The sequence below is a fragment of the Apodemus sylvaticus genome, chromosome 5 (genome assembly GCF_947179515.1).
Source record: "Apodemus sylvaticus chromosome 5, mApoSyl1.1, whole genome shotgun sequence".
NCBI lineage: Eukaryota > Metazoa > Chordata > Mammalia > Rodentia > Muridae > Apodemus > Apodemus sylvaticus.
The window spans coordinates 129,706,298-129,730,402 of NC_067476.1; the positions used below are offsets into that span (position 1 = coordinate 129,706,298).

Here is a 24,105-nt window from a genome sequence, read left to right on the forward strand (position 1 = left end):
ATCCAATTTGCCTGCTGGAAAGGGATGGCATACAAGGCAGCAGATTGCTGCTCTTCTATTAGGATAGTTTCTTATCTTCTGTATTCTTTGTGGTATGACATCTATGGCCTCCCTGAAGGGAAGAACTGGCTCCCCTTGGGTTAGCTAATTCCTATAGAAAGGGCCTAAGAACAACCAATCCCAAATCATTTCTTGTGCTCTCACACTCTTGAGCCTCCTGAATCACTCTGATATGAACACCCAGCCTAGAGTCAGCTCAAATGGCTCAACTCCATAACACTAAATTCAGCTCAGTGTACTTGTCTTGCTTTGACCATTCTTATAAACATAATTATGGCTCCTGCCTTCAATTTTCTCTGTACCTGATGATTTCACCTCTGGGTGACTCTCTAAGACCCTCTGTGACATGCTTCCAGCTTTAAGGCTAGAGTAAGTATAATTAAAACCTCTCCTTCATTACAGTCATTTTCCTATTGGGGTACCTGATCATACCTGATTAAAACAAAGCTTAGATATCACTAAAATAACCTGGGTGCTATATCTAGATGATTCTCAAGAGAAGACAATATGAACTTGAGGCCCAGTCATCATATTCCTCAGCACGTTAAATATCCCCTTATTCCCCTGTACATGTAACTACTGCAGAGTTAAGAACACAGGTGTAAATTCTGTGAGCCACTACCTGATAAATGTGCAACCTGAAAAAGGTTGCCTAACTCCACAAATCTCCCCACCTGTCTTCTATAAAAGCTGAGAAATGAAGGTGGAGAGACGGCTCAGCAGCTAGGAATACATACTGCTCTTGCAGAAGACCGGAGTTCAGTTCTTAGTACCACATCTAGTAAAAATTCCAGAAGATCTGATGGGCTCTTCTGGCCTCCAGAGGTACTACAGTCACATGCATGAACCCACACAGACTCATATACACAGATGCACACAACATACACATGCATAATTAAAAATAAAATCTTTAAAAACCGATACATTCAGGGACTGTAGTAAGCTGTACATATGACTACCAACAACACACAAAAAAACCAAACCTGAAAAGACATAATCTATTTCGGAATGGCCCTTGTAAAATAGATTCTGGACAATGTAAAATGGCATTTAATTCATGTTCTGAGATCCTACATCTCTATTAGAAATATCTGGCAATGATAGATAAAAAAATTTTTAAAGCAGACTGATGAGCATCCCCAGGATCCAAGAGGAAAAGAAATGTTAAGCGACACTACAAGTAGAAGTAGCCAGGTCCTCTTCTAAAGGTCCATGTGCTCCCTCTACCAGAGGTAAAGATAAACAGATGTCATCTCTGCACAGCCCTCCACACCCTGGATCTTACGACCCAAGCTGCCAACTTCACTCACCCACCACTTACTCACCAAATGCTGTACTGTCTGGCAGTCAGCAACACTGTAAAACTACTGTTCCCACTTCCAAAACTGCCCTAGCACTTTGTCCCTTACCAAAGTAAGATGTAGCTCTCTTATACAGTCTTCCTCCATGCCCCTGTAACTCTCTTAGTTATCCACTTTCTTCTAATCCAATTCTTATTTATAGAACATCCTTGTGCAGGGCCGCTTCTATAATTTAACATCTTAATAACTCTACCTCCTCTAAAGGAAGCCTTTCTCAATTATTTACACACTGATGAGTATTCACCTTTGAGCCCTCATAAACCACTTCTAATGTAGAAAGCAGCAATGAAGTTGCTTAGTGCCCTGAATGAACCATACAAATTACAACCTAACTTTAAAGCTAGAGCTGAGCATAGAACATAAACAAAAGAAATGCAAGTTCATCATTCACTCATATTTAGTATGCAAAGTGAAAGTTTTATGAAGCTTTGAATAACATATATTTGTTCTTCTATATAAGCAACTAACTCTCTGTAAATAGTAATGTATCCCTAATAGCTCCCTCCCTTGTACAGTTTCGAGACAAGGAGGAAGGAATCAGACTTCTTTTGTGGGAGGGTAAGGACTCAGGCTTCTCAAGACTTCCAACCTTTGGGACAACTAGTTCCAAGAGAAACAACAAATAGAACTCTTAAAGCATTGCATGGTTTTGAGGACTCAGAGAAACTAATAGAGACAAAACAAAACAAAACAAAACCAACTTAATAGAAGAGAAGAAGCAAAAAACAGAAAGGACATGGGGGTAGAAGAATGATTATGATCTTCAAGCAAGGAAGAATGCTGGAGCCAAATGAGCTAATGCCCATGCCAGCACTAGAATGGATAGACATCTGGTCCCTCCAGTTCCTGAGCTCTACCCTCAGGAAGTTGTGGGTATTCATCCTGAGACCCCATTAGTAATCCTCAAAGGAGACAAAGTAGTTCTAAATAAAACCACTCCCAAAGTCCTGTCCATAGCTGAAACAAATCCATCTAAAAAAAACCAAAAATTTAATCTGTGTGATTCATACTGATCTCACAACATATGCAAAAAAAGAAGCCACTGTGTTGGAAAAGATTTACACTACTAAAGACTTCACGTATTATAATTACCAGAAATAGAATACAAAAACACCCAGCATGAAAGAGGGGAAATCAGTACAAAGTCCTACTTCTAAGCAAGAAGCTATCTACAATTGATTGCTGCGAGAGGAAGGAAAATCAGTTTTCTTCACTCAACCACATTCCAGGACAGGCTTAACACTCAGGAGTAGCAGGCCAATATAAAGCAAACTCCATAATTGTTGGGATTCTGTCGTTCTTTGTGGGGGAAAGTGTGGGTGCCTTTTTTTTTTAAGAAAAAGAAAACATGAGGTTGATTAGATAGGGAGAGGGGTGGATCTAGAAGGAGTTAGGGAAAGAGAAAGAATGGAATCAAAATACATTATATAAAAACTTCTAAGAAAAAATTAAATATATAAAAATTAAATCACCTAAAACCATAAAAAAAAATTAAGTCCTTAAATGCAAGCAAAGAGTTAATTCCTGCAAAACCTAAAACTGGAAGACACAGGAGTCATCAATTGATCAATGCAGAGAAAAAAGAAATCTGAAAAGTAAAAAAACCATCTGCTATTTTTTTTTAAATAATCAAACTAGAATAGGAAACAAATTTATGTAATCTGATAGAGTGGCCACTAAAAATTATAGAATATATTATTCTTACTGGTAAAACATGAACATGAATGAGCAAGACTCTTTTGGGGATAAAAATAAAATGATTACTTTTATCATTTCTATTTGCAAATGCAATACAGGGCTGTGCCAGTGCTGTGAGTGAAAACACGGGCCACTGCTAAGGTTAGCCAACATCCACAACCAAAGAAAACAGAAATCCCCTATAGACCAAATGTGGGAACTGGATGAGTCATACCTACCCACTGAATCCAGCAGTGAGAATGGATAAATCTGAGCTACATTTTACACTGTGGAATAATGCATTAGAAATAAGGCTGAGAGCAAAGTCACAGGTGACTGTGTGCCATGCGGACACTTCTGCCACAGTGTCCAAACTACACTACTTTGTAGTTTCAAAACCAAACTACACAACAAATAACTCAAGAGTACAGTTTGGCTCTGTGTGGTGTGTGTGTCTGTGTCTGTGTGTGTGTGTGTGTGTGTGTGTGTGTGTGTGTGTTAGCTGGCCTGAGAGCTCCTGGCAATTCTCCTGCCTCACCCTCCAATCTCCTAGTCTCTATGCTGGGATTTTAGACACTTGCTTCACAGTAACTGGCTTTTTGAGTGGTCTCTAGGGAACACCAACTCAGATTGTCAGGATTGTGTGGCCAGTGCTCTACCCAGAGAACCATCACCCCCAGCCAGTTAATACATTTTTCCCTCTCAACATAGGATCTCTGTGTAGCTCTGGCTATCCTGGAACTCACTCTGTAGACCAGGCTGGCCTTGAATTCAGAGATCCATTTGCCTCTGCCTCCCGAGCACTAATATTAAAGGTGTGCATCATTACAACAAACTCAGTTAACACTCCTTTTAAAGGAAGAAAGAAGATGCTTGGGACTGAATGTCTCCAGAGACAAGGAAGAGGTTATCAAGGGGAAATGCCTCCTTTTAGTAGTAGCTTCTAGTCTCCAAAATGGGGCAGGAGGCTGTCAGGATCACAGGCTTTTTATTAGACTTTATAATGTTAATTACTTTCATGTTAGATTCTTTGGTAAATTTAAACCTTGTTACAGAAATAAAATGAAGTTAGTGAAACATATAATAGTTAACAGATTTAAGCAATAGACTCATTAATTAATGTTCCCGGTAATAACTTTGTATAGGCTTGATACACTGGAGGTAACCACAGGAAATACAATGAGTGTGACAAAATAATGCATGACACAGGCGAGGGAGAGATGCCCTCCCTGACCCCTTGCCCTTGCCACCTGGGGTGAGAGGGCCTGTCCCCAGGGTCATGAGATAGGAAGAGCTAGTCCTGCCCCTCACTAGATGCAGAATTAGGGAAAGCAGGCCCTGCAACTCACCCAGGCAACAAAGTATGGCTGGCCCTGGTTGCAGAGACTACAGGTGAACCAGCTAGGAGGGCATAAGAGCTAAAGAGCTGGCTCTGCTCTTTGCCAGCTGTGGCACTGGATGAGCTAGTCAGAGCCGTGCTGAGGAGCTCACCCTGGTGGTGTGCGTGCTAGAAAACCGGCAAGATGACCAGCTCAGATACCTCCCAGGCCCATATCCAGGGCTTTGAGCTGGCTTGCCCCATGTCATAACACAACCCATGCCATAATTTACTCCATTCAAACAGCCCCTCACAATGCATTCACAACTTCCTTTCCTACCCTCCCTCAAGCCATGTCTGCATGTTTGGCCTTTCCTTACAGTCACACATTTTTCTTCTTTGGGTTGGGGAGGCACTTAACTAGAAAAGTCCTTTTCATACAAGCACACATGGTGGTGCCTGCATGCGATCCCAGTGCTGAGAAAGCAAAGACAGGAGGATTCCTGGAGCTTTCTGGCCAGCCAGCATAGCCTAATCATGGAACTCTAGATCCTGGTGAAAGACCCTGACTCAAAACAGAAAGAAACAAAAAACCAGAGTGATTACTGAAGACCACACAATGCTGATTTCTGGCCTTCAGAGATATGTATACATACATGCACACAAGCACACACAAACACACATGGAGTTTATCTTCTCATAGCAAACTATGTACACACTACCTCAAGCTATGTATAAATGTTGCTTTTATTTCCTTAGATGACTTGATGAGAGCTGTACTATTTGAATACATGCTTTGGGCTGAGTCCAGAGCCTTTCCTTCTCTGTTCTAACTATCCCTAGCCCTAGGCCTAGAAGCTTCTAGCCTCCGTACAATCTAATCTTCCAAGCTTACTGATTCAATCAGGTTTAGCTTCTGACTGAATTGTTCTGCCTGGCCTCATAGTAACTTTGGTGATATATTTTAGTTTTCTGGCTCCTTCTTATTCTCTGGCTTATTCTGTCTTCACCTGTGTCTAGTTTGTTCTCTCTGCAATGTGTCTCTGTCAAGCTGTTCCAGTAAAACTCCCATACACACACACACACACACACACACACACACACACACACACACTACCACCCCCACTACTCCCCACCGTGCTCCCTTTCCCCTTGCCCCTCTCCTCCTTCTACCTCTCTCCCTCTCCCTTTCCTCCCTCCCCCTCCCTCTCCCCCTCTTCCCTTTCCTCCCCTTTCCCACCCTCTCCTCCCTCTCCCTCTCCTCCCTCTTCCCCTCTCCCCCCTTCCCTCTCCCTCTCCCCTCCCTCTTCCCTTCTCCTCCCTCCCCTCTCCCTCTCCTCCCTTTCCCCCTCCCCCCTCCCTCTTCCCCCCCTCCCCATCTTCCCTCTAGCTCTCCTCCCTCTCCCCCCTCCCTCTTCCCCTCTTCCCTCTCCCTCTCCTCCCTCTCCTCCCTTTCCCTCTCTTCCCTCTTCCCCCCTCCTTCACTCTCCATGCTAAGTCTTAAGGAGCCTCTCTTTCCTGTCCTGTTCTCCTGTGAGATAGCATATCCTATCTCTACTCATTCTGTCAAATCCTCTGATTTGTCACTTTGCTCCTCAATTAGATGTCACTTTCAAACATGACTGCTTCCTTCTACAAACTAATTTTTTCTTCATTGCTAGAGACTAAAGTTGTATACTAAAGGCATGCCTGTATTCCAGCCAAAACATAGTGTAATCCAGAGTGTGGCTGCATTCTGGCAGGATCATACAAACCTGGAAGGTCTTTGGATGTGATCCCTTACCAGAGCAGCCATGCTGCTGGATTACAATTCCTCTACACCATGAATGAATTAACAATCACAGTGAGCAGACACACATGCACACAACATAATCCCATCCATATACATAAAAATGAATATTTTTTAAAACATGTGTGGGAAAAGATGTCAGATTCACATGTCAGTAAATCAAGTCACCTGAAGTTTGGGGGATAGAGAACATTTATGCAAGATTCATATAAAAGTTCATATAGAAAGGAAAACAGCAAAAGCTATTACTATTTAAAATCTGTTAACTCTTCCAACTAGTACCATTACATTTAGATGTTCATACAAGAGAAACTTCTACATATTTTTTAAAAAGAAAAATCACATAAATTCTTAACAGTACTGTGGTAAAACATGGGTAAAAGGCAGGAAAGAGGGGGAGCTGGAGAGATGGGTAAGAGCACTGATTGGTCTTCTGAAGGTCCTGAGTTCAAATCCCAGCAACCACATGGTGGCTTACAACCATCCGTAAAAAGATCTGATGCCCTCTTCTGGTGTGTCTGAAGACAGCTACAGTGTACTTACATATAATAATAAATAAATTGTTTTTAAAAAAAAAAGGCAGGAAAGAGGACAGGATACAGCCATGCACAGCCATTACTATTGCACAAGTAAAATTAAGGATCAACTAAGTATCTTATTTCTAACAAGGATTTTAAGAGCTATAATAATAACAATAACAACAACAACAACAACAATAATAATAATAATAAGCAAAACTTACTTCAAATAGAAAAAGGATGGAGTCCAGCTCCTCCCTTTGTGACTTATTATTCCCTGGAAATTAAGAAAAAGAAATTAGTCAGCATGCTAGCACTTAAGCTTGAGAACATCACACACGATGCTGAAAAGCATCTTAACTGCTAGGGCATGCATGGGACCTCCTCAGGGGAAGGGCGCTGCTATGAATGCACAGACAGTGAAATGCCACATCATGTCTGTTCCAGCCGTAGCCACCCCTTATACTCTATCTCTTAGTCCAGCACTTCATACGGAACCTCCGTATTTTCTAATTGGTGTTTTTATTTTTTACTTCTTCACTTTATATAACACTCACTGCCCTGCTCCCAGTCACCTCCTCCCACAATCTTTCTCCCCTTCCCTCCTCTAAATGGTTTCTTAAATAGATACTAAGTGGCTCAAATTACAGTAAAATGAATAGAAAAAATAACGGTATTATTAACAGCCAAAGAACATGGACATCTATAGAGAAGAGTATGTTCCTGTCTCCTTCATTGTACAAATTCACATTGCACTTTTTCTTTCTTTCTTTTTCTTTTCTTTTGCTCTTTTTTTTTTTTTTTTTTTTTTTTTTTTTTTTTTTTTTTTTGAGACAGGGCCTCATCGTGCCCCAAACTGGCCTCCAACTTACTATACAGGTGAGGATGACTTTGAAGTTTTGATTCTCCACCTCTACCTCCCAAGTACTGGGATTACAAAAGGTGTGCCACTATACTTGGTTTTATGTTGTGCTAGAATTAAGCTTAGTATTTCCTGCATGCTAGGCAAGCACTCTACCTACATCCACAGCCCCACATTGGCCCTTTGATAATGTTAATTAATAATAATATAAAAGCTGCACCACCTACCTCCAGTAGCAATTACCATTTACTGTTCATGCTATGTCCCAGACATTGTATATAGCTGCATCTAATTTAAGAATCATCGGAGTAAACAGTTTGGGCTTTTCAGATCTCTCTTACAACTATCAGATTCTGCAGTCACAGGCTGTATGTAAATGAGTGGATATGAGTGTATCCAGGGAAGCCAGTGTGGCCTGGTGGCCTACAACTGTAATACTGGTAGTGGGAAGGGGGAAAATCACCAGGAGTTCAAGGCCAGCCTAGGCTTCATAACAAAAACCTCTCTCAACAACAAAAGTTAAGAAATTAATCAGTTTCAGGCTCCTGACCTAACTGAATGTTTATGGCTCTAAGAAGCAGTCATCATTCATTCATTTACAAAGACTGTTTTTTAGGAATTCTATAGAAGAATGAGTCTGAGGACAAAGGAATGAACCAAAAAGAAGCAAAAATCCCTGCCCTGGGGAATATTACATTTTGACAAGAGGAGGCAAACTATAAATAAGTCAGAAAAATACATGAGCAAAAGCAAATGAGGACTTTAAAATCCAATATGCAATTTGATTAGGGAAGGCAGAAAATACTTTCTTGGGAAAGTGACAGCTAGCCGACTTTCACAAAGTGAAAGCGACTTTACAATAGGCAAAGAAGCAAACCACACAGAAATATGAGGGAGTCACCTCTCAGAGAGGGAGTGGGGACCAGACCAAGTTCCTGTGGCTGAGCATGCTTGACAGAGTCAGGAAGGCCCTGAAGGCTACAGCAAAGATGGAGCAGATAAGCTTAGAGTAGGTGTGGCAAAGAAGGCAGATGAGAGGCAGGATAAAGTCACTACAATGACTTTGGGGGCGAAAAGCCATTGCAGGGCTAGAGTCAGTAAGCGGAAGTAATGGCTTCAGTTACTCTTTTGAAAAAAAAAAAACTTGGAGGTAGAAGAAAGCAAAGAATTGAAGAGAGAAGACCCTCTTCGACTAGTGTCAGTCTAGACAAGGATATTAGAAGCTTAGGTGCTATTAGTGGAGGTGAGGAGACAGGCCAATGATACTTTCTGAAGAGAGCATCAGATTCTCCAAGGTTTTATCCTGAATAACTGGAAAACTGAAGGTGCCCTAAAATAATTTCATTATTCCTACTAAACATTTTTCTTCCTTTTAGGGTACCCTTTCTTTCCTTCCTTCCTTTCTTTCTTTCTTCCTTTCTTTCTTTCTTTCTTTCTTCCTTTCTTTCTTTCTTTCTTTCTTTCTTTCTTTCTTTCTTTCTTCCTTTCTTCCTTTCTTCCTTTCTTCCTTTCTTCCTTTCTTCCTTTCTTTTTCTTTCTTTCTTTCTTTCTTTAATACCAATTCAATACAGACTTCACTAAAAGGAAGAACTTCCCCAAAATGTCACACTGTTCCTATTGGTTCATCACTGAGTCTTTATGAGAGCTCCAATGGGGCAGAGTCCTCTTCCTCCCACAGAGATGTCTCTTCCTGGAGACGTCATCTTGATGGATCTGGACTGCCTCATGATAGCTTTTGACCAATGTGACTCTCACAAATTTGAGGCATTTTTGCTGATGCTGAGACTGAGGCCATCCTATAAAGGAATACAATCTGGTCTGCTATCTGGAGGATGAGTATCCACATGGTTCTAGAACTAAGGCATCTGACCAACCGTAAAAGACGTGCAGGTGAAGCCATTCAAACCAGCTGACCGAAGGGCTCAAGCCAGGCTAAACCAGAAGACGGTCCCCTCAGATCTAGAGAGCCAGAGCTGAATGCTGACTGACTAAAGGCATTTGATTCGGGAGTGTTTTTTATAGAGCACAGACTAACTGATACCGTCTGAAAGTGCCACAATTTTCTAAAAGAATGGCTATAAGAAAGGGGAAAATGAGGAGAGAGGAAAGAAGGGAAAACGGAGTATGACAAAATAATTTTGGAAAGGTAGCTTTTTGGGGATTCGATATCTTAATTTTTTTCATTGTTTTTTTGGTTTTTGTTTTGGCATTCGTGTGTGTGTGTGTGTGTGTGTGTGTGTGTGTGTGTGTGTGTGTCTGTGTGTCTGTGTGTTGAGACAAGGTCTCACTATGTAGCCTTGGCAGACCTCAAACTCATTATATAGACCTAACTTGCCTTGAACACAAGAGATCCTCCGGTTTCTGCCTCCTAAGTGCTGGAATTAAGGTTTGAGCTGCCACACTCAGCTCATTGCTATTATAACTGTGCAAAATATGACCCCTTTCTCCTCCACATACCTGTAAACAAAGTAGAGTAGAACAGAGCAAAACCAAAGTAAATAGAGATCATTTCATATTTGTATTATCTACCCTTTCGGCCAAAATAAATTTTCTTTTCTTTTCTTTTTTTTTTTTTAAGGATTTATTTATTTTATGTATTTGCATACACTGTTGCTGTTCTCAGATATACCAGGAGAGGGCATAAGATCACATTAGAGATGGTTGTGAGCCACCATGTGGTTTCTGGGAATTGAACTCAGGACCTCTGGAAGAGCAGTTAGCCCCCAGGGCTGATATTCTTGTATGAAGCAACTTTCATTTCATGATCATTTTAAGATATATAGATTAAAAAGTGTTGAAGGGTTTAGGTTACATATATAAATAAAATACTACTTCCCCTAAAATAAAGCATTTGCCTAAATTTCAGCTTAGGTCATAATTAACAGTGCTTGTTCAAATGTTGGACAATGAAAACAAATGATTCAAAGTGTGGAGTTAAACTTTACTTCTGAAACTATTACACACTTTTGGCTATTCACAGAATCTCTTTTTATTTAATAATATGGAAAATAATTTAACATTCAGAAAACACTGGTGCTCAGATTCTACAATGAAGACAAGAATATTCGAATGCTGTCATGAAAACAAACTGTCAAACTATCAGAAATTGATTTTTTGCTAATAACAAATAATTCTGACTCTAACAAAGACAATAATAATGGCCGTTCATTATTGTGATCTAATTACAAATTTAAAAAAAATGCATTTTCATTCCTTTTCCTTAAGGGAGATGCATCAACAATGCCTGGGTATGTGATGGAGATGTTGACTGTGAGGATCAGTCTGACGAAGAAGACTGTGACAGTTTCTTGTGTGGACCACCCAAGTACCCTTGTGCTAATGATACCTCCGTGTGCCTGCAGCCAGAGAAACTCTGCAATGGGAGAAAGGACTGTCCAGATGGGTCAGATGAAGGCGACCTTTGTGGTATTGCTTGTTCTGTCATGTTTACTTCTCTCCAGGGATTAGAACCTTTCAGTTTATTCGCATCTACTTACTCACATCAAAGCACTCATTCATTCTATTTATTCCTTTCACATGAGACTTTTTTTTGCATTTGCTCTTATATTTAATTTTTAGGTACTGAGTGGCTTTGTAAATTGCAATGAATATGATCAAGAAATTCTGAAAACAAGAAAAAAACAAACCAATGAACAAACACTAGACAATGCATTTGCCAGCTAGAGAGTTCTGTTAGTGTTATATCTTTAGTTTCTGCCTACTATTCTATAGCTGAGCTAGAATTTCTGATGCCCGTTATGTATTTAAGTAACAGTAAGTCAGAGAAATGAAACTACTTGAATAAGTCATTTCACAGCTATCCTTTCCTGTTCATTGCCTTATAGAGTGCCCGAGTATGATTTGTTGTTCTTATCACTCTTTGTTGTTGATGCCTTCATCAGCATCCTTTAGCAAACATACCTAAATCCTCCACTTGATAACTCTCTGATTTCTTGAAGATAAGAAACATTTTTATTTCATTCCCTTCATATGTATTGTTGGCATAGAGAGATGGCTATTTTAAGTTCTTTTAATGTTCTGGTGAATTATCATTTCAACTCAATAGGCCTACTAAGAGAAACTATTATACAAGAACTTCAAAACAGAGACAGCATCACGGCAACTCAGGTAATAGTCTGTCTTAAGTCCAGCATCTCCACAAACAAAATCACAGTTTCTATTGTAATGTCTGAAGACTCATCAGCAGTAAGTTTCACTGTGAGCAGTGAGGTTTCATTATTCTCAAAATAAATTTTCTTAAATTCAAGATTTACACCTTACAAATCTGACACAGAAATTGAGAAAAACCTTTTTTAAAAAAAGCTGGCATCCCAGGCACAGACTACTACATAGTGTAATGTACACTAGAGCCCCAAGCTCTTGACAAGCTCACTTACCCTCACACACAGGGCACACTTCTGTTTGATCACAGCAATTGGGCCACCTCAGAAAGCCCTTCGGTTTTTCTTTCTTTTCCCAAAATATCTGTCTATATTCTCAGACAAAAAAGTCACTCTGCTCTTGCCTGTGTCTCTCTACTGTCTACTATGCTCTCCCAACCCCTTCTCCAACACCCACACTATCTGTTTCTTCTCCATCTGGCTGTCCCTCTCCTCCATCTGTAAGTGCAGCCCTTAGCAACTCTCCCATTACCAGCTTAAGACAGGCTCTCTGTCTATATATGACAGCTCCAAGATTTCCCGGGTTCTACACCCCACTGTCCACCTGTCAGGCTTCTAACAGTTCCTCACCAAGCACTGTCCTCAGGTCAGGTGTGAGCCCTCGTTTCCTAATCCCACTGCACCTCATCTTCCTGCAGCATCAGGCTTTTTGATCTTACATGCCTTGATGAAATCTCTCCCTGGGCTTCCGTGACAACATATGTTCCTAACACCTTTCCACTAATATATCTCCTTCCCTTTATTTGATGACTCCCTTTTCCTTGCTATACTTTTACCCTTGGCAACAGCAAGCTTCTACCTACTTCCCCCAAACACAGCTCACCTACGTTCCTGCTGCCCAGCCAACACTTACTCCTGAGTGTCCCAAAGTACCTCAAATATAGACTGGTCAGAGCTGCCTTCATCCTCTTACCTCCAAAATACCTTTCTCCTCAGTGGTTCCCGCAGCTACAATGATCCCTCATAAGTCAAACTGGGAGCCTGAGAAATTCTTTGGCTTCTCTCCCTCCTCTGTATTCAGTCTTGCAGACCTCTTCTCTTCCCTTAACCCTCACCTTACTCAGTCTCTTCTCTCCAGTTCTCCAACAGGATAGCAGCTCTCACATGGGTGACAGCATCAACACCCCACCCCCAACTCACCTATGCACTTACCACTTAACAGGACACTTGTCTCAGGCAAATTTTTTAAGATCTCTAACTAAAAATGAAATCCCAACTCATTAGCCTGGAGCTCAAGGCTCCTGGCAAGCAGGATTAGATTTCCTACACATCTCATTCACACACCTTATGTTGCAAGAAAAAGCTACACATGGCCCAAACATGCCCTAAGGGCACTTTGCTGCCTCTGCTCAAGCTCTGTCCTCTATCTGCAATGCTGTTCTCCACTCCAAATCCTACTTTCAACCCCATCCACCACCTACAACCTGCAGGCTGAGTTCATCACCTGTGACTAATACTGATCAATCTTGCCTATATAATGAAGCATCCATTAAAGCCAAAAGAATCTGGCTAAGGAAGATCCCAGATTGTGAAAACAAACGTATCATGTATATGCAGAGTGGTGTTCCCCAACTCCATGGCAAGGACGTTCCTGTGTTCAGGGCCTTCCAGACCTTACACACAGTTTTTTATCTATCTGTTCATGGCACCCATTAAAATCTGTATTATTCATGTGTAATGTAGTAAATGAGCAAGAATTTTCTAATAAACACAAGTAAGTAAGGTTGCTTCCCTGCATTCTGCCAGCTCCTCTAGCAAATTAACCAACCCTGGGAAGAGAATAGTAGATTCTTGAATATAGGCAGTCTGTCACCGTACAGGCAACAACCTAGAGCCTGCAACTGGCATTAAAGGGGGCACTTAGCCCTTAGTCTGTAGGATCTGAAACTATTTCCCAGCAGCCTAGCAAGACTGAATAGAGTTAATGGGCACCCGCTGATGTTTACTGGAGAGGGATATTTGCAGAATGCTGTGCTGAGTTGGTGCTAGAGTCTGGGAAAAACACTCTCCTTTGTTTTTCCTAACCAGTTTCCAAAACAGATGACATGAAATGGAAAAACAAAGGTAGGATGGCAGCTTCCCCGTACTGCGAACAACCTCTATGCTGAAATCCTAGTGTATCTGTTAACCTGCTTCTTACTGACAGGAAGGGAGTGGGGGAGGGAGTGAGGATGGACACCAACACAAATAGGCCAAGTAATGCTCAAGGAGAAACAGCAAGAAGGGTTAGGCTTTGATGCAACACAATTTCTTTACCAAATTCCCATAGCTGCTTTGTTTTCCAAAGATTATTTTACGTATGCGCATAAGTGTGTGAACATACAAAGAAGACTCACTGATAATACAGAAAATCTCTAAGGTCAGGAGGTATGGACAAAGGAGACACTCGAGTCTCATCTCATCTCACATCCCCTATGTGATTTTGCTTTTGCTGTTGGTGTTGTTTTGGGCTTTTGTGGTACTGTAGTCTCACTATGTAGGCCAGGCTGCTCTTGGCCTCCTGCTTTTCTTGCCTCTGCCTCCAGAGCTCAGGGATTATAGCTGTGCCACCAAGCACAGCTTAAATCTGGATTTAAAAAGAAAAAAAAGAAAAGTGCCCATGCCTTATTTTCCTTCCCTGCTCTCTCTCTTTTTTTTTAAAGATTAATTTATTTATTTTATGTGTATGAGTGCATTGTAGCTGAACAGATGGTTGTGAACCATCGTGTGGTTGCTAGGAATTGAACTCAGGACCTCTGATCACTCCGGCCCTGCTCGCTCTTGTCCAAAGAATTATTTATTTATCATATGTAAGTAATACAGACACACCAGAGGAAGATGTCAGATCTTATTATGAATGTTTGTAAGCCACCATGTGGTTGCTGGGATTTGAACTCAGGACCTCCAGGAGAGCAGTCAGTGCTCTTAACCACTGAGCCATCTCTCCAGCCCCCTTCCCTGCTCTTTAAATGAATTATCCCTTTGGAATCCATGCCTTCTGTGTGTTCCTTCTATTTTCCCTTTAGCCACCAGCTGTTCAATTTACACCTGTGTGAGGGAACACTCAAGGGAAACAGAAATGCCAACCAGTTCACCAGACTGAGGGCTCAAAGCCTAGGAAGAAAGAAAACTTAAAATGCAGAACTTGTGGCTCATGACAACATAACTTCCAAAATTTCCTGAGAGCTCAAAAAAGAGCTGTAGAAATGCTTACCTTTTAACTTCAAACTGTTTTCCAGTGTTATAAAATTTTCATAGAAGATGAAATATATCTGAGAATAGTTGGTCTCAAAAAACTGCTTAAGATCGCTTGCATCCACATTATCTGAAAAGAGAAGTTTACATTTACAACATTAGGATTCACAAACATTTTCAGAAATGAAAGAAAATAAAGCTAGTCTTACACCTTCATGAGACAAAACAAAACAGTGTTCTCATTTGACTATTCACCTAAGAGAGTTCTGTCCTGCACTGTGGGTACAACTCACACATGAATGTCCCGGAAACTGCAAGGCCCACCCAAGAAGGCCAGACTTGATGAGGGAACCGCCCTCACAGACCAGCTAAAAGCTTGGAGGAAGTGGATGGGTCTGAGGAGTTTTCTTCGGGGAGAAGGAGACATGGAAGCCAATGGAAGAAGCAGCTTTGACAGGGGTCTCAAAGAGGGACCGTTCTGTGGACTTGTGAAAAGTAACTTGTGGAGGTCTTATAGACACCAGCCCCTCCTTTTCCACCACCACAGTGCTCTAGGCACTGAAGAGAAAGCAGTCCAAGCAACCTAGTGTGCATCCCCAGCACATCCCTGTAGCCACATGTGCCCTTCCCCCACTCACCTAGGTGCCTAGCCCTCTCCCACTCCACGTCAATACTGTGGATCCTGTGCTCCTGTCATGACAGAGCTCTGCTATGACTAGGGACTACATGCCAGAGAGTTACCATTCCCACTGGGGTTCCTTCTTTCCAAGGGCCAGGAAAAAAACCCTCATCAAAGCAGCTGTCCACTGTCCAGTCCTCTAAGCCAGTGATGTGGCTTGTGCCATTTACAAGGCCCTGACCATTGGAGTTAATGCTTTAGAATTACATATCTAAGGGAAATTAGAAACGTTCTCAAAATTCTAAATATTACTCAAGAGAAAAAAGCCAATGCTGCCATTCAGTCTCTAGCAGGATAGTGTTCCCTGTGTTTGCAGTCCTAACTGTAAATCCATGTGGCATGCTCACTGCAATGCTCAAGTTCCCGCAGCTAACAGTAACAGTCAGCATGGATCTACAGAACTGGCTTCCTTTAGTTACTATATAAAGCCCCTTGTGTAAAAATTATTACATGTTATTTTTAAAATAATACACATAAGATAAGATGTTTATTAAACTCACACGATCTGTCAATTTCATATTATTTTTACAGCTCAAAATAAACATCACTGAACAGTAGAGATTCCTAGTAGCTGAAAATGTACCTGGGTGAATACAGGCAAGAGTGAAACTCATATCATCAACTGGCATGAACACTATCATTTGTTTGTCCATGTCCTTACTTTCTTGTTTATTGATTTATTTAGGGACAAGGTCTATAAGTCAAGCTGGCCTGAAACTCTCTCTATAGCGGAGGCTGACCTTGAACTTCTGTCCCCTGCCTCCACCTCTCTCTAATCACATTTGGTTTTATGTGGTACTAAGGATTGAAGTATTGTCTCACACGTTCCAGGCAAGCATTCTACCAAGTGAACTCCATCCTCCTCTCTAACTCTATCATTCTTAGGAGAACATTGTCTTTCCAGGAACCTTTGACGGCCTTATTCAGAATCTGCCTGTTGCAACATGACATTTATGTTCTAATGTCCTCAGGATTTCCTGCTTGTAGGTGTATAGTGGTAGTTACTATCTTATCACTGATTTTCGTAGAGTGTTTCTTTTAGTCAATTGTTTTAAGAAAATATCAGTAAAATTTTGTTCTCGATTCAGGGGTATAGTGATGTATGAGTGGGACTGGAGGGTCTTTGAGGGCAGGGACTATACCTAACAGAGAAGGCCTGATTCCATCATGCCTTGAGGAATGAAGCAATATGACATGTCCCAGACCGGGGACAACCTAGGTGGAGGTCACACAGGTGAGGGACAGACAGGCTGGCAAGGACTGTGTGTTTTAACTACAGTTCAAATTTAGTGCCAAGCTTGTCATTCAATGCCCTTTCTGCAGAGGACTAAGCACAGGTGGCCCAGTAACCTCTCACTGTCAACTGAAGCCTAGCACCCACTGCCAGTCTGCCTGTATCTCCGCTGAACAATTATCCTTACTAACCACTTCCACTGCGCACCACTGTCCCCCTCAGGCCCTACACTCTACCCACTGTGACATCTTTCCAGCCCCCAAAGTTCCCAAACATATTTTTTTTTCACTTGGGTCCCCTCAGGGACACTGGCTTGACTCCCAGATCATCCTATAGCTGGTTTGGCCTCATCCCTCAGAAATGGGATTACTTTTTTTTTCTTTTTTATTTTTTTTGGGGGGTTTTTTGTTTTGTTTTGTTTTGTTTTTTGTGACAGGGTTTCTCTGTGTAGCCCTGGCTGTCCCGGAACTCATTCTGTAGACCAGGCTGGCCTCGAACTCAGAAATCCACCTGCCTCTGCCTCCCAAGTGTTGGGATTAAAAGCGTGCGCCACTGCTGCCACCACCACCACCACCACCTGGCCTGAGATTACTCTTAAAACTTCAAGAAATCCACAAATGTCCCAAGCAAGTGCCACTCTGTACTTTTACTGCCTATTCCTTACAGTGAAAGGGCTTCAGACTCTGGAAGCTACAAGAGCCAAACAGCCCCTTAGCAGGGCATCAGTGCAACCCAGAGAGGTTACTGGATGGTCAAATGCTCTCCCACCTTATGGCTTGAGCCCAAGTCCCTCCCAGACATTCAAATACCGGCAACCAGAACAAAGACAAGCCTCAAGAACTTTGAGGGGCTTCCATATAAATCACAATGCTTTCCTGAAGCCAAAAATCCAGGTAGCAGCCACCTTTCTCCCTCAACCAACCAGAGTCTTTCTTGTTGATAAGAGATTAAAGTTCTCAAAGGCAGGACAAGTAGAAAACTTCAAGGTCATCCAAAACAAAGTAAGCAGGCATAGCATAAGTTAACACAATCCATTTATCTTCTGTTTATCTATACCAGCTGAGGACCTCAATGCCCAGGGAATCCTTATCAAAGGTAGCATTAAAATGGGCCAAAATATCAACTTACTCAGTTACATATTTTGTGACCCTCACTAAAACAGAAATGACATGAGGGCAGGAATCCCACCTGCATTGTTGACTGTTGCCCCTTGTACCCCAGGAAATAACCTGAGATATGGGGTACCCACTTGTTAAGTGAATAAGCAAAGTCTGAATATCAAACATTTTACACATCTAGTCCAAGATCCAGAGAATACAGAGTAAAGATAGGTCTTAGAGAAGGCACAGGGGTTTGACATCCTGAAGGAAAGACAAAAAAAAAAGACTGGAATAAAACAAAGTAATCTTAGCAAGGCTAACGTTAAGCACAGAATATAAAGGAAGGGTTTGCTCAGGGCTGGGGGAACTACCATAACCACAGACTTTGTTTAGATGGACTTTTTTGGCTAATTCATTCACTTATTGTGCCCTATGAATGCCAAGTAATACTCTTCCTAGTGCTTAGAAATTAAAAGCCAAAGCTATCAAGATATACAGGTAAACAGCCAACAACAGCAGGGCACCAAGGCTGAAGCCCATGCTGGGCACCAAAGCAAGGATAGAAAACCGTACACAGGCCGGTTTGGGATATTAATAATACATATATTTATTGCCTGCCCTATCCTTTACAGGATATTTCATGTGCTATTCTATCCTACCTTCCCTACAGTCCTGTGAAGTAGATGGAGCAGTAAGGGAGCACCTTAAATGAAGATCTCCATGGTTCACCTATCCAGACCAGAATAACAAGATGGGAAGTCAGGGCCTAGGTAGAATTCATACCTGAGCTTCTGACTTCAAAGCAAAACTAGAAAGTAGATCAGGAACTTAGAAGAAATAAATGACCCCCTGGAGGTGTGCAGAAAAGCATAAGAAAAAGAACAGGAAGTGCTCAAAGTCAGAAGGCAGAGCAGAATGAGCAACAGTCTAAGAGAGCAGGGAGCAGCAGGACCGTCCAGAGCCTCAGGGTCTGGAGGAAAAAGGAGTGCGCAGTGAGAGGACAGGGCCAGGAAGAATCCTCGCTGACCCTCCAGCTCCAGCTCCGACAAGGAAGCCTGCTTTCCATGCTCATGCAGCTCAGCCAAGGACTTCCAAAAAGACCACAGGGAAGCAAAGGCCAGGCAGCCCTGCAGAGCAGAGCATGAGGTCCTTTCTAAGTTTCAGAAGTACCTTTTATTACTCCCGCTCCTTCACCACCAGCAGCCGTCCACTGCAGTACTTTGCCATCATCTCCCAAAGGTACTCAACCCTTTGCGCTCCTGTCACTAAACATTATACTGACGATATATCTCCACTGCTAGTTGGAAGTCAACAGAAAAAGCAAAAGGCAAAACCTTTGGAGCAGATTGTCTGGCACAAATGAAGTAAACACCGTTCCTCAATTCCATGTGAAAAGCAGAACAAACAATGGTCCCTATACTGCACGACAATGACTATGAGAAAATAAGTATGTGCAGAGTGCTTGTAGAAAGTCCGTTGGCATCATATAAATGTTAGTTGTTTTTAATAATTACTTAGCTTCTGGCAAAGCTCTCTCACCAGGAATAACGCAACCTCACCTATGTATGAAGCTATCAAATTCAATGACTCAGAAATTCATGCACTTAATGAGGCCATCCCATACTAAATAGTACTTAATCCCAACTCAACAGTAAATAGTGCCAACAAGCATACCCATGAAACCAGGCCAGTTCTCCTTCCACCTGTCTACACATAATTCTTCTCAAGGGCAATTCTATCACTCCTCAGTAAGAAGGGTTATAACAGCTTCCTGAGAACTTGTACCAGCAGATCTCTAACCAAATGAAGGGAAGCCTTTAGCCCACTCAGGATCCCCACTGGACTCAAAAGCAGAGGAAGAGCCGGGTTTCCTCCATGAGAGAGGGACTGTCATCCTCCTTTAACCTCACCCCAGAGCTAAGAGTCACCTACTTCTGGACACATATCTGTGTGCACTTTCTATTTTAATTCAGTTTCCTGGATAGTGTTACTGAAGGCCAGGTGATCAAAACCATAGACTTGTGAAAAAGGACAAGTGAAGAATTCAAGGTGACTTACTAAAACAAACAACCATTTAGAAACACTTGGCAAGAAAAAAAAAAAACTGGAGGCCAGGGAGGTAACTCAGTGAGAGTTTCCCCAGCAATCCTCAAGACTAAGTTCAGATCCCCAGTACCTATAAAAAGGCCAGATGCACACACACCTGTAACACTAGCACTTTCGGGTAGTCAGTCAGATCTAGGGACATGCCAGGTAGCCAGTCTAGCTGCATCAACAAGCTCCAGTTAAGTAACAGACCCTCTCTCAAGAAAATGGAAAGCAATGGGAAAAAACGCCAACCTCTGTGCATAGAAGGGTATATACACATACACCATATGCACACACTCTTACACAAAACATACAGCACACAGGCTCGCAGAGAAAGAGAAGGCACACACAAGGAAAATAATAAATAATTAACAATAAACTAGGCAGACACAAGGTCAAAATTTTTGTCAGAAATGTATGTCACTAGTGATAAGGCTAGTATAATTGTCTTTATTGGCCAATATTATTAGCCTTAGAGGCTGACATGATTCTGATTTCACATTTAAGCAAGTGCCTAGGTTAGTGCCCTCATTCCTTCGTGATGTAAATATGCCACGCACAGCTGTACCTTGATCCAAACTTTCTGTCAACAGTGACTTGTTCTAACCTGTGTTAGGGAAGGACTCCTCGTGACATCAACTGGTACATCTGAGTCCTCATGCCATAAAGTGCTGTAAAGTGTGAGCGTGGGCAAACACCAGGAGCTTATCTAGGAGAGGCCACAGCTCTGTACCAGGAAGCCTCTCCAGACTCAGCAGCTTAACCATCATAGAACAGGAGGTGTCCAAGGAATGATTACACTTCCATGGCTAATCAACAAACACATTTAAGCTATCATTATTATAAGAGAAATCCATTCCTGAATGAGTTTCATATGAAGACTCTTAAAATGTTTCCTATACTAGCTGAGTGTGATGAATGATGCATATAACCCTAGCTTTTAGGAAGATGAGACAGAACTGTCACAAGTTCAAAGCCAGTCTGAAATGCATAGTGAAGTCTAGGCCAGCCTGGGATACAAATTGAGACTCAAATCTGTCTCAAAAAGCCAAAAATATAACACTAAAGACAGTTATGCTTCTTATACTGCCTATATACAAACACAAAATCCTTATGTAGGTAGAAATATAAATTTATGCAATGGAAAGCAAGACTTAGATTCAGATTTAGATGGAGCTTAAAGTGACCAAGGCCTAAAACAGGTGTGGTCAAGACGGGATCAGCCCATACAGGAAGGATTGAGAAAAGGAGGCCCAGTCCTTTATCTAAGTAAGCTCTGTTTTCCCCCAAGTCAGCTAGCAGGGAGGGGGCGCCAGCCTGGCTGCACACCTTCTGATTTCAGGTGTGCATCCTGCTTGCATGCCAGCAGAACTTAGACATGAGGTTGATAACCCAATCCCTTTCTATGGGATTAGGCATAATCTAAAAGCATTCCTGAAGATCACAGCAAACAAAAAAGTGACTTATTTGTAAAATCAGAGCAAAACTTTTTACAATAGTGGTCAAAATGATTTCCAATTAAGAAGGCAGGATGAAAAAAAAAAAACAAAACAAAACAAAAAAAGAAAGCAGGATGATGGTTTCTATCATAAATACAAAATAAGTCCACAGCCATACCATCCCGAACATGTTCAATCTCATCTAAATATAAAATAAATTAATAAGACCTACTTTACAACTTTTATATTCTAATTATTTTCAAAACAATAGCAACATAAGCATTTGTTCGTCCCTTATACTATTATCAATATTTATTTTATAAAATTAGTCCATATCTATATACCATCTATTATTTAAGTCTGATATATTAGAAAGAAATCTGGTCAGAAAAAATGACAGCAAAGCTCCCAAGCTTGCTACTATATGATTTTTAAATGAATTGATATCAATTTCTCTTCTACTTTTAATAAGTAAATTGCTTGATAATGAGGATAATGAATTAGTGTCACACTTATTTAAAGAGATGCTTATTTACAGAGAGCTATTGATGACTCTATGAGCTATGTCAACACTTATATGTGGAGGTCAGAGGATTACCTCAGCTGTCAGCCCTTGCCTTCCTTCCATGTTGTTTGAGACAGAGTCTCTTGGTTGTTCACTGATGCCTATCCCAGGATGGCTGGCCCTCAAAAGCTTCCACCGACTGTCTTCTCTGCCTCCCATCTCACCTTAGGACACTGGGCTAATGTATAAACACTACACCCAGCTTTACGTGAGTTCTGGGAACCCCTCAAAAACTGTGCAGCAAACACCTTACCCCTGGAGTCATAACCCCAACCTTGGCATAAATATGAGTTAATACAGCCAAATAATCACATTTTAAAAATTAAAATATGTACCAGGGGTGGTTCTACATGCCTTTGATCCAAGGAGGCAGAGACAAATGGATCTTTGAGTTTGAGGCCAGCCTGGCCCACATAGCAAGTTCCAGACCAACCAAGGCTACATAGTGAGACCCTATTCCAAAAACAAAATATCTCTTCTGAGCTACCAAGTCCCTTTATCTCTCAAAGTAATTAAAACACAACATTCTGATTTCAACAGTTCCATAGAATTTCACAAAGAAAACCAACATATAATACTCTTACTGAGCCCATACCTTCCAGATTCAGCCTTGAACTCAGCACACAAAATAGCCCAAATCTGGCCCTAACTCCCACTCTGTCCCACAAATCTAAATGCCAACAGCAAGTTCTTGAGTTGCTGGTGTCAAAATCAGATCAAAAGCAAACCCCACCTCTCAGGGTTACTCTGCCCTACATCTCAGTCCTCCCTGCTGTTCCTCTTCTCTTTCTCTGCATACTGTTTTCAGTCTCAGACACTTATACAATTTCTATGAAACTTTAAGAACCAGACGACCAATGTCTGCTTCACACGTATTCTTTGTAACACACGAGACTTCATATTTCAGCAAAATCCTCAAGTAGTACAACCTCATCCACTTTTAGGCACTAGACATATTTGATATGCAATCACTTCCCAAGTCATTCAGATATTAACTAACAATGTATTCAGAATTAATTCTGGCTCCTCGTTTAATCCCCTATACCCAGTGAAGTAGGAGGAGTCTCTCCTAGTTCTTTGAGAGACACTATCCCTCTCCCTCACCTGCATACCATGAGCTGCCTAAGAAACCTTAAGGCTGCAATCAGGAACAGTAATTCAGACAATTCCCAAGACTTCCTCAGTTTCGTATTCATCTCTTGAAAACATGAAGCTTCTCACATGACCCTCATCTTAAATACTAACACCATACAAATATGGATGCTACTGAATCTCACCCCAGGTCCCTAACACAATACAATATCCAGTGAAACTCAACAAGGCTCCTCTCTTCCACTATTTTTTAACAGTGTTCTTCCCTAAACCTGGCAATCCCTTCCCTTACAGCCACACATAAGGCTTTCACACTCCACCTACAACTCACGGGGCACTATAAACACAGCCCCCTGAAATCTCAACACACACACACACACACACACACACAAATACACCCAAGACAATTTCTAAGCCATTCTGGTCCTTCTCGTCTCATACAAAAAATTCCTTTGCTGTTCATCACACCATCCATGACGGACCAATGACTACCCCATCCCCAACTGGAGTGATACTGTCTCTTAAACTCCAATACACCCTCCAATGACCTTAGGGATGGCTCCCTGCCTTCCTTATTGGTTATTTCAACATTTACATGGATGATGCCTGGCTTCCTCATCCCTAATGAGGTTGTCAGGCTCCACTTCTACCACCCACACCCACAGCCAGAACCTAGACCTGGTGATTACAACCCACGTCCTAAGCCTTGGTTTAAAGTGATTCATTCTCCTACTCTCTGCCATTTCTTATCTTTCCTGCCCACTCCTCAACCCTAACCTCAACAACTCTTCCACCCTACTGGCCCACGAATCAAGTCTCAAATCCACCATCTTGTTGTACTCAAGTCCTCCTTTCCTTTTGTTTCCAACTTAGTTGCCATAGCTCATCTTTTAAAAAAAATTTTTAAAACTCATACTTTTACTTACTGGGGGGAAGGGGAGCACTTACATATAGTAGCATATAAAATG

At 41.6% G+C, this 24,105-nt stretch overlaps 1 protein-coding gene across 5 annotated transcripts in view; it reads right to left on the reverse strand.

Moving 5' to 3' along the window:
• Ralgapa2 (Ral GTPase activating protein catalytic subunit alpha 2) overlaps positions 1 to 24,105 on the reverse strand; it is a 294,943-nt gene that overhangs the window by 250,310 nt on the left and 20,528 nt on the right. For all 5 annotated transcript variants that reach the window (XR_007977973.1, XR_007977974.1, XM_052183817.1 and 2 more), the window contains exons 2-3: positions 14,960 to 15,070; positions 6,948 to 7,000 (exon numbers count right to left, since the gene is read on the reverse strand). Coding sequence is in view for 3 of the 5 variants with exons in the window: in XM_052183817.1 (XP_052039777.1) it covers positions 6,948 to 7,000; positions 14,960 to 15,070 (164 nt within the window). In the remaining 2 variants the exon portion in view is untranslated. The remainder of the gene's footprint in view (positions 1 to 6,947; positions 7,001 to 14,959; positions 15,071 to 24,105) is intronic.